The 14,712-nt window shown below is 42.0% G+C and overlaps 1 protein-coding gene across 4 annotated transcripts in view; it reads right to left on the reverse strand.

The window, feature by feature from the left end:
* Positions 1-7,989: 7,989 nt before the first annotated feature.
* N4BP1 (NEDD4 binding protein 1) overlaps positions 7,990-14,712 on the reverse strand; it is a 51,031-nt gene continuing 44,308 nt past the window's right edge. The window contains exons 6-7 of one of the 4 annotated variants that reach the window (XM_075940227.1): positions 11,441-11,548; positions 7,990-9,879 (exon numbers count right to left, since the gene is read on the reverse strand). In XM_075940227.1, coding sequence (XP_075796342.1) covers positions 9,537-9,879; positions 11,441-11,548 — 451 coding nt within the window. In that variant the 3' untranslated portion in view covers positions 7,990-9,536. Of the gene's footprint in view, positions 9,880-11,440; positions 12,258-12,427; positions 12,640-14,712 lie in introns of those variants that run through there. The other 3 variants (XR_012906713.1, XR_012906712.1, XM_075940228.1) reach the window with 3 other exon arrangements.

Below are 14,712 nucleotides of genomic sequence, written 5' to 3' on the forward strand. Positions count from 1 at the left end.
CATAATCCATGACTTGGTCAGCTGTGTTCTCATTACCAGCATTTTATGGGCAACTCTCTGTCCTTCCCTTGTCAGTTAGGTAGCTTGCATGGACATAAACCGACACAATTGCCAACTTCAGTAATCTCTGAGCTACAGTTCTCCTGTTTTTCAACCACCCATATCTGCAAAACACAAGGCAATAGATGCATCAGATCTTACTAAGAAATAAGGGTATGTCTACACTACCACCCTAGTTCGAACTAGGGTGGTTAACGTAGTCAATCGAAGTTGCAAATGAAGCCCGGGATTTAAATATCCCGGGCTTCATTTGCATCTTGCCGGACGCTGCCATTTACAAATCCCTGGTAGTTCGGACTCCGTGCCCGTGGCTACACGCGGCACCGAGTAGGTAGTTCGAATTAGGCTTTCTAATTCGTACTACCGTTACACCTCGTTCTATGAAGAGATATTTAAATCCCGGGCTTCATTTGCAACTTCGATTGACTACATTAACCACCCTAGTTCGAACTAGGGTGGTAGTGTAGACGTACCCTAATATATCCAAAGTGTCTATGCGTTTATTCACAAGGCTGCTCAGCTGTATAAAGCCAGGAATACAGACTTCCCTTTGAACCTGAGCCACAAACTGGTCAGTTAATGGAGCTAATCAGTTAATGAAGCTTCCTTTAACCTAGCCACAATTGATTTTTCCAAAGGAAAGTCAGTAGATTCATTATCATTTGAAATACTTTCCCCATTAGACACCCACGCACTTGTCTCAGTAGAGAAACTGTTTACTACCAGTAATAATTAAGCATTAAGACTCAATGGCACATTGAGAGACAATAGGAGCAATTTCCTTTTCCTCTCCTAAGAACAGCTATTATCTTCTCATCAACTTTAAAGACCTCACTAAGAAATTCCTGCCTTCCTGCTGTATCAGGAATTGCAACACATTCCATCTGAGGTTTTAGTTACGTATAGCATAGACTTTGGTATAACAAACACATCAAAAACTCCTTCTGGCTTTCACTCAAATCCAGAGCTACCTCTGGTACATTAGGAAGAATTTCACACAGCCTCCTTCTGGGTAAGCCTCTAGACCGCACAGTCAAAAGACAAGAAACATCTTCCTTTGTGCAGCTCTTCTTGCTGACAACATACAGGTTATTGGGCTCAACACACACACAAGTTTAGGAATCATTTACTTCTTGTTACAAGTTACACTGTTAGGGTACATCTAGACTGCAGGGTTTTTCCGGGATATCTCTAGTATCGGGTATCCCGGAAAAATTCCACCACCTTCAGGGAACGCATTTGCTCTTCCGCTTTTTTTCGCAGAAGAGCAAACACGCTCTTTCGGGGTGTCCTGTATACCTTGTTCTATGAGGAATAAGGGCTCCTCCGAAAGAGGAGGCTTTTCCACCATTTGGCCCCACCTAGATGGCGGAAAAGCCTCTTCTGGAAAAGCAATTGGAAAAGCTATGCAAATTGCAGAGTGCAATTTGAGTAGCTTTTACTGAAAAAAGGCTATAGTGTAGACCAGTGGTCCCCAATCTTTCCCGGCTGCCAGCACCCGGGAGCGGGGCCACTCATGCACCAGGCGTCTGGGGGCGGGACTGCGCATGTGCCGCGTCGCGCATGTGCCATGCGCCCGGGGCAGAGGCCGCCAATGCGCCACGCGCCTGGGGCCGGCACCATGCCCCGGCAGGCACCACGTTGGGGACCACTGGTGTAGACCTAGCCACATGGGTAATGTTGCAAGGGGATGTGGATTGCAACTGCTTTAAACACTAAGGAGAGGGGATCACCACACAGGAGTGTAAAGGGTTTGTTTATTCAACTAAAACTGGGAAGGGAGGGGAATCTCACTCATACACTCAATCACACTTACAGTCCCAGCCAGGATGATAAGGCGAGCAGAAGGCAGTTCATATTGTTTGATCTTCCCAAGTTGACTCCTAAGCTGGTCCGCTGGCCGGGCGATCTGAGCAGAGGGCGTTCTGGGAGGCTCCACTTGATGGTCAACCACCACTGTGTCTCTGTCCCTCTCTCCTTTATGGATCAGCCACATGCAGCCTCTGAGTCTGGGCCTCTTGGGGCCGTGTGCACTCCCTGCATTGTTGTTTACTCCTGTTGTTTACCTCAAACATTCTTCTGCACTCACTCAGGGAAGGGATAGGGGGTTAACAGACAACACTCCAACAGTTTAGGGAAGCAACTAACATTAACAGGTAAGAAAGAACAACCACCATTTTAACTCTCCCCTTACTCCTCCTTTGCCTCCAACAGGTAACACAGACAAATCAACTTGTGCTTTTCTTGTGCCCTGGTTATGACATCAACCTGATCAGACAAGGCTGCCATATCTTTACCCAATAATGCACCAACAACAAGCAAAATAAAAGCACCAACACTGTTTGGTCCCTGGAAGCTATTTGTGATATCAACTGGATGGAGCCTGGTTAGAATGTCACTATCCCCCCGGCATACACAAACTTATGAACACTTCCATTCTAGTCTTCAGCTGCGTCCAGAATTAACTTTGAGACAACTGATACATTTTAAGCCATGGTAGACTGACAGGCCCCTCTTCTGTCTGCTTTACAGACAAAGCAGTGCTGGAGAAACATTTTCCTTTAGCATACACTCTATTACTTTCAACTGAAACAATTTGAGATATAATTTTTCTGACCAATGATGTCTCCCTGTGTTTCATCTAATTCCAGATTCACTTCTGAAACACTGTAAAGACATTAGGAAATTTCTTCCACATATGAACTGCTTCTTTGATCAGACAGACATTTGGAGAACCCTCCATAGGCAAAGACTTGCCCACCATAAAACACAGGCTCAGGATTATTCTCTTCCTGTGACTGATTCATGATATCATCTTGACTGCACAAAGCTTTGAAATCATTTCCTATAAAATTATCTGAAGGAATAGTATTTGTTGCTACTGCAATCATAGTGCCATCAAATTCTTTCCATTTAATGTGAATTTTAGCAAAAGGCACTCTTACAAAATATTCAGCTAAAGCTACAACAATTATACTTTCACATAGCAGGTAATCTTCCTCCCCGACAAGACTTCCTTTAACTAAATTAATATCTCATACTAAATTAATGTCTCTCCATGTAACTTTTTCACTGCTAATAAACTCTGTATTATTGTTGCTATATTCAACTTTAATATGAAGTTTTAAGATCAAGTCCTTCAGAGATAACAGCAACAACATTTGCACATAAGGCAGAAGGGCTGAGCTATTTGGTTTGCCTGTGTGTTTAGAATAACTACACTAGCATTTACTGGTTTATTTTTTACTATTGGACATTCTGGCTTGATGTGTCCAAGGGTACCACACAAATGATACACCACGGGTGCGTCTAGACTGGCAAGATTTCTACACTGGCCACTTGAATTTGCGCAAAAGCACTGACTTTGTAATGTACAAAATCAGTGCTTCTTGCACAAATGCTTTCACGCTCCCACTTGGGAAAAAGCCCTCTTGCGCAAGAGGGCCAGTGTAGACAGGGAAGAACTATTTTGCGCAAAAAAGCCCTGATGGCTAAAATGGTGATCGGGGCTTTCTTGCGCAAAATCTCATCTAGATTGGCCACGGATGCTTTTGCGCAAAAGCAAATCTTTTGCGCAAAGGCACTTGCCAATCTAGACGTGCTTTTGTGGAAATACTTTTAACGGAAAAACTTTTCCGTTAAAAGTATTTCCGCAAAATCATGCCAGTCTAGAAGCAGCCCACTTGTCTTCCTTAGAGTATAAGCTTTTCTAACAGGAATAGCACTGCACCCCCTCTTAAACGTTCTCTTCTTTTAGGTTGGGGAGAATAGTGATTATTCTTTCATCACTACAGATACATTTTTGCATTACTGAAATGTCAACAGCATGCAAAATGGAACGGGCCTTTCTATCGCATATAGCAGCCCAGACCTTAGCTAATACCAAATTTAACATCTGTTCAAATTAAATACTGCAAGATTTCTCACTAATAAGCCATTTCCTGACAAAACCTAACAGTTTATGAGCACATTCCACATAAGAAATGTTTTTAGACATTTTAAAATTTCTAAATTTTACCCTGTAAAACTTAGTGGTAACCTTGAAACATTTTAACACAATATCTTTATATTTTACATAATTCATAGCTTCATCCACACCCACTTCACTGAACACGTCCCTTGCATTCCAGTTAATGTGCTCAGCAGGACAGGCATTGAGGGATTCTTTGGGATATGGTGAATTTCACATAGATGCTCAAAGGTAGATAGAAACTCCTGTTTTCAGTATCTTTGTAAATCAGACAGATCCTTTCCCAGGTTGGACTCATTACACACTGTGGAACAGCTGGATGGGATTGGTGTGAGGGCTTCTTACCAGGCTACCCTGGGTGTGTCTCTGCAGGTGAAGTGGTAGTAGAGCCGCTCCATGCTTCCAGAAGGTGTAGGGCCTTGGGCGGGGCTGGAACAGCCAGTCCTCCACACAGCTCAGAGTGTAGTATGCCCCCTACTTTACTCTGCCTGGAATGCACCACAGTGATTTAAAGAGCCCAAGGCAACTGCCCTTTTTGCTTCTCCCTCTACCCCATTGGTGGGCCTGTCAGTATCTCCTTGCTGCTACAGCAGGGAGGCGGCCTGGGACGCTGCTTCACAGTGACTCATGGCTGAGAGTGCAGGATCCACTGGCTGACTGGGAACAGGAAGCAACTTATGTTCCCCCATGCATGAGAAGAGCAGGGAAACTGCCACTTGTACTAATCCCCTGGCCATTGTTTCTCCCACTGCCAGGCGCGGAGAAGCTGCCACTGCTTTCTGTGAGCTATCTGGGGCGGAGAGAGGGGCTACATGAAACCCTGCTCCTACCTGAGCAGAGGGGCCTGGGTATCCACAGAATAGGCATAGGGAGATCTCCATGCAGGTCCTCATCAGAGGGAGCGTTGCAGGAGCTTATGGCACCTGGCTTTCCCTCTTTTCTTAGCCTTCTCTGCACACTTTGTGGGGAAGAATAGAGTCCCTCTGATTATAGGAGAAAGGTAATCCTCTCTGGCACTAAAGACAGATCCTCAGGGCTTAGACCTTTTAAGCTTTTTCTTCTTCACTTTCCTATTTGCTGCTGGAGAGCCAGATGAAAGTGAGAGGTTTCTGAGGTAGAGTCCTCTGCCTAGGGATGTTAAATTTTGATTAATCAGCTAATCAAGTAGTCGATGGAATTTTCATTGACTACTCACTTAGTTGATAAGGGGAGGGGGGAGGGTGCTCGCCATCCTCACTGCATCTCTGCCTTTTAAATGTAGTAAGAGCTGTCTGTGGCTGCTTCAATCCCCACTTGTGCCATTTCCCCTGCTGTGCCTTTGCCTCCCTTGTTCCCATGTGGCGACAGTGCAGGGAGGGAAGTGTTTTTTAAGCCTGCTCCCCCCAGTACTGGCTCCTGCTCCCTGCCGCCTCTGATACGGGGGGGGGGGAGAGGGGAAGGGAAGAAAGAGAGAGAGTGAGAGTGAGTGAGTGAGTGAGTGAGTGGCTTATTGGGTAGTCCAGGGGTGGCCAACCTGCGCCTCACAAGCCCATGTGGCTCTTCACCCCTGAAAATGCAACTCGCAAAGGCCCCCTGCATCTCGTAAAGCTGCCCTATGCACCTGCTCCGTGCTCGCCAGGTGCAGGGTAGCTGTCCGGCACAGCAAAATGGTGACAGTCGACAGGAACCTGATGTGGCCAAAAAGCCTAACCCACGGCTTTTAAAGGGGCAACATCCTTTTTTTTTTGCTCAACAACTGTGGCTGGTGGGGAGCTCAACAATTCTGGTGTGTCTCTTCGCATTTTTTCCACTGCTGTTTCAGCTCTCTTCGTTTAATGGGTTGGCCACCCCTGGGGTAGTCGACTACTAGTTGCTTATATCTCTACCTCTGCCTGATAGCTCTGGTCTATCTCCAAGGCTAAGTAGAAGATAGTGCCAAGGCTTTTTGAACCTCCCACAAAGAAGAAATGAAATGCAAACTACGCTGATCTGTTAGGGCTGAGATTTTACAAGCAATACAGACAAGAACTTCACTATGGTTGCTATAGGAACCATAACATGGCCAAATTGTATACCCATTAAGCATTAGTTACCACACAGAGCAAGACTACTACATACATTCAAATAGGAGTTACAGTTCACATAGCAGACCTAGCAAGATTTCTTGAGAACTTGCACATACAAGTGTTATTTTAAAAGTGTTTCTCATTATGCTTCTGAATTTACTCATTTTTAGGAATATTTAATCAGGACTTGCTCAATAGACTTTGCTCGGAGTTGCTAAGGACTGTGACTATCTACATATTTAGCATTTTAGAACTGTATTCTTGGAACATGTGAGTAGCTCAGCTAACCCTATAGCTGATGTTTATGCAAGCAGATGCTACGTCTATCTTATGTCTGGAATTTATCCAAGTCAACAAGAAAACCCTGACTAGGGTCAGGAGGGATGCTTTCTGAATCTTTCTATTTCAGTAAAAATGCCATGAATAGACTAAAAATTATGTAAAGCAGGGGTGGGGAACCAATGGCCTTTTGGGCTGAATGTGGCTTTGCCTTAATACAGCCCAAGAGGCTTGGGTCTCAGCCACTTCAGTATCCAGAGATGGTGCTGGCACTCCAGCCACATAGGGGGGTGCTATGGTTGGAGTGCCACTACTGGCTCCTCAATGTGGGGGGCAAGAGGAACCCCCAAGCCTCAAGGCCATGAGCAAGCCTTAAGCCTCCAACCCAAAAAGGTTCTCCATTCTGCTATAAAGGGTTGTACAGTCCCCAAAAGGATCCACTGCTTCAGTCAACACACTTACAGTGCTGGGAGCATCAAGAGATCTGAAGTCATGAGATTTAGCTTTATAGTCCATCTTTTGAATTCCCACACCCATCCTTCTGACACATTTAACGTTACCCTCTCCCCCAAATGTATTGGGTGTAAGGGCATGAAAGTGTAACCGTGTGTGCTGTTAACCAATGAATCTTTACACATAGGCTCCTGGTACATGCAGGAAGCCAGCTTAAAAGTTGACTTCCCAGTATGCACTAGTTCCCAGGGAACCACCTGTCACCTGTATTAGAGGTAGCAGCTCCATGGTGCAGGTGGGACTGGTACACACAGGAAGTCAGCTTAAAAGTGTACCCCCTCCCGCACTGCTGCCTCTATCTGCAGCCCCTCTGTATTCCAGGGAGCAAACTGCTGCCCCACATGTAACTGCTGAAATTTTCAGTAGTTACAGTTACTTAATTACACACTTTTTAACATAAAGTCATTTTGACTCCTGGTGAATAATCTTCCATCAAATCTGCCCATGCCCCAATCAGTGGTTAATTTGGCCTGTGCTCCCACCAATAGTTCAGCCTTCCTCAATGCCCACACATTAGTTTAGTCCCTCCAGAGCAGTGGTCCCCAATGCGGTGCTCACGGGCGCCATGGCACCCGCCGGGGCATTTATGTGCACCCGCCTAGTGACCAGGGTGCGGCCCTGCCCCCCGGGTGCATGGTAGCCCCAAAAGGTTGGGACTACTGCTCCAGAGGGTCTGGCACTCCAGCTTCACTGTGGTTCCTCCTAGGGGTCTTCATTCTCTTCCAGGCCAGTCACACTGCAGTATGCTCCCCATCTCTCTTCCAGGCTAGGACTGCAGCTCCAGCAATTCTTCACCCCTCCCCCACCCACACCTTTTCCAGGTGCAGTAGTGAGGAATAGGAATGTCATCCCCAGTGCTCACAGGAGAGAGCCAACTATTCCTGAACTGCTGAGCTCTTTAATCTCTACTCCAGCCCCTCCTCCTCCAAGAATGGATTTGAGTTGCTATGGAGATGGGCAAGAATGGCAGGCAACCAAAGGGTTGAGTGAGGTGAGAAACTTCAAACAAGTCACAAGATTAGGTAGCACTACTCTGACAGGCTGGTGGAACATTCTAGCCCCCTCTAGAGTAGAGCTATCAAATGTGTAATTTTGCATTCAGACTTGAAAACCACCACTCTCTTCAGCAAGATCATTTTGCTAACTTTAATAAATCATTGGACACATTTTCTTTCAGTTGATTCATGTAAATTTTAAGAAACCTAGGGAAAAAAAGTTATGTAAACAAACTTACTCGTTTCCTTAAAGCAAGCTGCTGCTATTGTGAGTAATTAGAGCTACTTGTTTCAACAGTGCTTCGAGGCTCCATGTCTGTGCACTGACACCACCTCTTGGGCCTCCAGAGCAGTACACCAATCCAAAATAAGGCCACATGTTCTTGAAGGCCAAAGATTTTACGAGCAGATAATTTTAGCTGTGGGAAGTTCTAGTCATCAACAACCCAGCAATTAATACAGTTTAAAAGAAAAGTAAAAAATTAGTTAAGATGACTGGTGATTAGGTACATGGCAGAAAAATACAGCTTTGTTTTAATTGAGACCACAATACTTGTAACCAAAACTGAAAAGAACTTATAACTAGCACATTTTATATAGGAAGTATTGCACATAATAGTGTAAAGCCTTTCCCCCCCCGTTTTGGTCACAGAGATCCTTTCTGACCATTTAAAAAAAATCAGTTACTTGGCATCTTCAAACTGTTGTGGTTCTTTTAAATTTTTCTGTTAAAACAAATGTACCTCCACAAGTGACTATATCATTCCTTTGGGGGAATACTTTAAGGTAGTAACCCCCACTTCGAATTAGCAAGGTGAGCTACTTCATTTTAAAAATAAAGTTACTTTTGAACTAGAGAGGCAGTAAAATCCCACCCATGTGTACAGACTACTGTTTATTTCCTAGCCTCATGCAATAATAGCTCAATACTCTGAGGTTTTTGTGTGTCATAACATAATATTCAAATGGTCCTCTCACTATTTATTCCCTATATGGTACTGCAGTAGCATGCTCTCGGTTATCAATTTAGTTCTCTTTGCTTGTATGTTCTTTTGATTAAATTCAGAAATGCCAATGGGTATAAATCTTTTTCTTGGTTGTTATACATTAACGGATACAAGCTGCCACCTAATGGTATTACTTCTACAATACAGGCAAAATGTAATATTCTATAACAGTATAAGCAATTCCAATCAGGTGGCAAAAAACAACTACCTGAAGGTGTGTACTTAATGCTAATGAGATAATGTGCATACATAGTATACGGTTATAAGAGGTGCCATTTTCAGCTTATATTTTAAAATAAATATTGTAATCTGAGTGGGCCAAATATGACATCCCTCCCCCCAGGATAATTATGAAACAAGTGCAAATACACTATTCTAAATAGAACTGCTACTACTTTAATAAACATTTTCAAGGAGGCAAATAAAATTGTTTTCTTTTGCAGAAATTGTTAATACAAATCTGTAATAGCAGCATAACTTAAGTTACCAAAAATGTTTGTTTGAAAACCATAGGAATATGCATAAAAATAGTTCATATCTTTTATACAAATAAAAGTACTAAATGTTGAATATTCATAAAGTGACTCGACACTCAGCAACATGTTTCTTCACATTGACATTCAAAGTTTAGATAGATCAATCATAATGTAAACTCCTTGTATTATACTTAATCAAGTACCATGGCAGACAGTGCATTAAGGTCTCTCATGAATGGATGTTCAGCTAGTATTCGATCAATCTTCTGTCTCTGCTCAGAATCGGGAAATATTTTTGTCAACGCTTCCCTTAGCTGTATTGTTTCTGTAGAAGATCTTTGTGGGGGAATTGTAAGACCAGTGTGTACATTTGGAAAGTTTGGTTCCAACGGAGGCCAGGCAGATGGAGGACCGCCACGTACTTCAGTCTTAGGTTGTCTATTACTGCATGACTTGGGTATTGGCATGAAGTGTGAGGTCCCAGAAGAATGCAGTCCCCCAGTTGGTAGAGTTATTTGTGATAATGGAAAATCTCTAGAGAACAAAAGTGAAATGTCTAGTAAATTAAGGAAGATGTGGTACTGTTCTGGATATAAGCAGTACAGGTAAAATAAAGCCTGTGAATCCCTACATTCTAGTATTCTTCAGATTGTTTTCAATTAAAGATGCACAGTTTAGTTGATTCCAAAGTGATAGAAAACATTAAGTACAATAGCCTACGTAGGGGACTTCAAATCTGAAATCTAAAAGACAGTAACAGGGATTGACATTGGATATGACTGGCTGAGATGCATATTTTAGACAGATAAAGAGAGTTCAACATACAGCAAAAAACATTCAAGTAATCAGTTTAACATTTTTACAAAATGCCACGTACTAACTTCAGTATTACTTTTTATAGCCAAGATGGATTTAGCCCCTCCCCCTAAAAACGGTCTATTACATAAACTATCACACGTGATCTGAGAATCAGTCAACAGCTATTTTTATATTGGTATCTTTAAAAAAAGTCACTTTTTAAAGAGTTGCATGTATTATTAATATAAATATTGTAGTATTTTCATTTTAATGTTTATGATTAATTCTCAAGAACCCTTGTATCCAGGCTCTTTCTATTCCAAATGCTGATAATATAACCACTACTTATTTGTTCAAGCAGCTGCATTCATTTCACTGCTTTAGAGACTAGAAAAGTCATTACCTGGTGTAACGGAGAAACCAAGCTTTGGAATCATGTCTTTTCAGGAATTTTAAGGAAGATCTGATTTTTAAATATCTTCCTAAATTATGTTAGTATATTTAAAATCTATACATTTAAAAAAAATTTAAGATTAAAAATAGATTAAAAAGTCATTTAGTTCCAGAAGTCTTGGCAGACATTGTTGTTAATATGATGTAATAACTTGAGTAGCTTAGAAAATGAAAATAGAAATAGGAAAAAAAGGCTTTGCATCTCCCTTGTGCACAATATACCATTAATAAGTCTATCAAGTTTTTCTGTAGTGTTATCATCCAACTGCTGATCATCAGTAAGGGATCAAAGATATATTTAGATTAATGGTGGGTAACCTGGAGCCCACAGGCTGCAAACAGCTCATCAGGGTAAGCTGCTGGCAGGCCACCAGGGAGGTTGTTTACCTTGCTTCCACAGGTACAGTTGCCCACATCTCTTATCAGCAGACCGCGGCCAATGGGAGCTGCGGGATACGGCAACCAGCAAGTCCCCATGGCCCACCACGTGTTTCCCACCAATTCAGATGAACTATAGTTACTAGTTATGCATCAACAGGTTTGTGTAATACCAAACCAGTATGTGGACTGCCACATTTATGTGAATGCTGTCGCAATGAAACCTCAGAGGAAGTTGCTGAGGCACTTGTCTTGCTTCTTCTGAGAACTTGGCTAGATGCATGTAACATCATCACTACTTTTTGATCAGACTAAGGTAATAAAAAAAGAACATTAATCTTTAGAGCCAGTGCTCTTAGTGTATTTTTTTAGTGTGACTTTAAGTTAATTGCTTCAGGTTCAGATGAAGCATTTATTGCCCTTCATAAGCCCTGGTTCTCAAAGCATAATGAAGAGACTGCTATACCTAGAACAGCCTTCACTCCGAAGGAAGTCCTCTAATCTAGGTCCATTTCTTCCCAAAGGATCATCAGGAACCATGAATATGTCCCCAGCAAATGTATATTGGAGCAACCTGCAACAGTAAATAGTAATGAAATAACTATCAATACAATTTTTTCAACCTCTCTACCATGCCCAATATGTTGAACTACTTCAGGTATCCACCTAATTCCATAGCCAGAATCAGTGCAGTCTGATCAATGAACTTCTATTCTGCTACAGCTAAAATGATATTCCCTTCCAAAATCATGAATTCATGGGTGAATATATGGACATCCCCCGGCCCCCCCATTTGACACTACATTAATTTTTTAAACGGAAAGGTCTGGGCCACTGCAAAACGAATTTGATGGGATGTAGTTGGTGAGGAAGAGGAGAGGGCTACAGAATATTTTATTATACTTGTTGAAACTCCTCCTCCTTGCCAGTATATTCAAACTATCACCACAAGCTACACAACTGACTGGGACCTGTGACCATAATAGACAGTCTCCAGAAAACAGACACTAGATGCTGACTAGTCTTGTGTAAAGATTGTTTTTTATGTAAGTTAGTTGGTTGCAAATCCACCACCATTCCTGCATTTATATATACACTAAATAAAACTTGAAATAAAATAATCAAAGACATTATTCCTGCACAATTTAAGAATCTTCTTCCTATTTACATCAACTAGTAAAAGCTACTTATTAGTACTTTGGCTTCGGAAAAGAATATAGGGTCTGTTTCAAAAAAGTCTGTTGATGCCAGGGGGTTTCCTTTCATTGATTTGGGGTTAGATCCTGAAAGAAAAATGGAACAACAGGTGTATAAATTAAATTTAATATGAGACAACCAATTGAAGATTTTACATTTAGATTTTAGAATTTGTTTACTGACTTGAAGTCAAAAAGTTAATTATTGAAGGAGGTTGTTTACAAGTAAATATGCTGGTATATTATACAGGTTGTACCTCAAAAATCTGGGATTCTCTGGTCCGGCATGATCACAGATGTTCCAGGATCAGAGTCCTGGCACACTGCAGGGGGGAGGGGGTCGCCAGGAGCCGGTGCACAGCTCAGCTAGGCTGCAGAGAGGGGAAGGGGATGCCACGAGGAGGGCTGTAAACTAGGTTCATCGGAGGCAGGTGACCAAAGCCTACAGGTAAGTGAAAAACATGGAGACCTGGGAGTGGGTCAGAAGGGAGGGAGCATGGGTTATAATAGAGATAAAAGAGAGACAAGGCAGAACTGGGGGACAAAAAACTAATCAGTATCTTAGATGCCTGTGTACAAATGCAAGGAGTATGGGGAATAAGCAGGAAGAATGTGAAGTGCGAATAAAGAAACACAACTATGACATAATTGATATCACAGAGACTTGGCAGGATAATACACACAACTGGAATATTGGTATAGAAGGGTACAGCTTACTCAAGAAGGATACGCAGGGGAAAAAAGGAGGTGGTGTTGCCTTATGTATTAAAAATGTATACATTTGGACATAAGAGACAGACTTGTTGAGAGTCTCTGGGTTAGGTTAAAAGTGCTAAAAAAAACAAGGGTGATGTCATGCTAGATGTCCACTACAGATCAGCCAGAAGAGGTGGATGAGGCTTTTCTTAAACAACAATAACAAAATCACCCAAGATCAGGATGTGGTGGTGATGGAGGACTTCAACTATCCAGACATATGTTGGGAAATTAACTCAGCAGGGTATAAATTATCCACTACATTCTTGAACTGCACTGGAGACAATTTCTTATTTCAGAAAGTTGAGAAAGCTATTGGGGGGAAGCTGTCCTTGATTTTAACTAATAGGGAGGAGGAACTGGTTGAGAATTTAAAAGTGGAAGGCAGCTTGGTTAAAAGTGATCATAAAATCATAGAGTTCATGATTCTAAGGAATGGTAGGAGGGGGAACAGCAAAATAGAGACAACGGATTTCAGGAAGGCAGATTTTAATAAATTCAGAGAGCTGGTAGGTAATGTCCCATGGGAAGCAAGACTAAGGGGGGGGGGGGGGGGGGGAATTAAAGGAAGTTTTTCAGTTTTTCAAAGGGATATTATTAAGGGCCCAAAAGCAAACTATTACACTGCATAGGAAAGATAGAAAGTAGGGTAAGAGACCACTTTGGCTTAACCAGGAGATCTTATATGAGCTAAAAAATTGAAAAGGAGTCATAAAAAGTGGAAACTAGGTCAAATTACAAAGGATGAATATAAGCAAACAAGTATGCAGGAGTAAAGGCACAAAACGAGCTCAGACTAGCTAGAGGCATAAAGGGAAACAAGACATATAAGTATATTAGAAGCAAGGAGGAGGACCAATGATAGGGCAGGCCCATTGCTCAGTGAAGAGGAAGAAACAGTAACAGGAAATTTGGAAATGGCAGAGGTGCTTAAAGACTTTAGTTTTAGTTATTGTCAAGCAAATTGATGGTGACAAGATGCCTAACAGTGAATGCAAATGGAAATGGTGTAGATTTAAAAGTTCAAAATAAAAAAAGAATTACAAATTACTTAGAAAAGCTAGACATCTTCAAGTCACAGTGCCTGAAATGCATCCTAGAATACTCAAGGAGCCGATAGAGGAGGTATCTGATCCTTTAGCTATCACCTTTGAAAAGTTATGGTAGTCTGGAGAGATTCCAGAAGACTGGAAAAGGGCAAATATAGTGCCCATTTATAAAAAGTGAAATAAGAACCACCTAGGAAACTACAGACCAATCAGTTTAACTTCTGTGCCAGGGAAGATAATGGAGCAAGTAATTAAGGAATTCATCTGCAAACAACTGGAAGATAATAAGGTGATAGATAGCAGCCAGCCTGGATTTGTAAAGAACGAATCATGTCAAGCCAATCGGAAAACTTTCTCTGATAGGATAACAAGTCTTGTGGATAAGGGAGAAGTGGTGGATTTGGTATACCTAGACTTTATTAAAGTATTTGATATGGTCTTGCATGACCTTTTTATCATTAAACTAAGGAAATACAACCTAGATGGGGCTACTATAAAGTGGGTGCATAATCGGCTGGATAACCGTTCTCAGAAAGTAGTTATTAATGGTTCACAATCATGCTGGAGGGGCATAACAAGTGGAGTGCCGTAAAAGTCTATTTTGGGACTGGATCTCTTCAATGCTTTAGCTGATAGCATAGACAGTATGATTATTAAGTCTGTAGATGATACCAAGCTAGGAGAGGTTGCAAGTGCTTTGGAGGATAGGGTCTTAATTCAAAGTGATCTAGACAAAC

This window comes from Pelodiscus sinensis, chromosome 12, assembly GCF_049634645.1.
Source record: "Pelodiscus sinensis isolate JC-2024 chromosome 12, ASM4963464v1, whole genome shotgun sequence".
Lineage (NCBI taxonomy): Eukaryota > Metazoa > Chordata > Testudines > Trionychidae > Pelodiscus > Pelodiscus sinensis.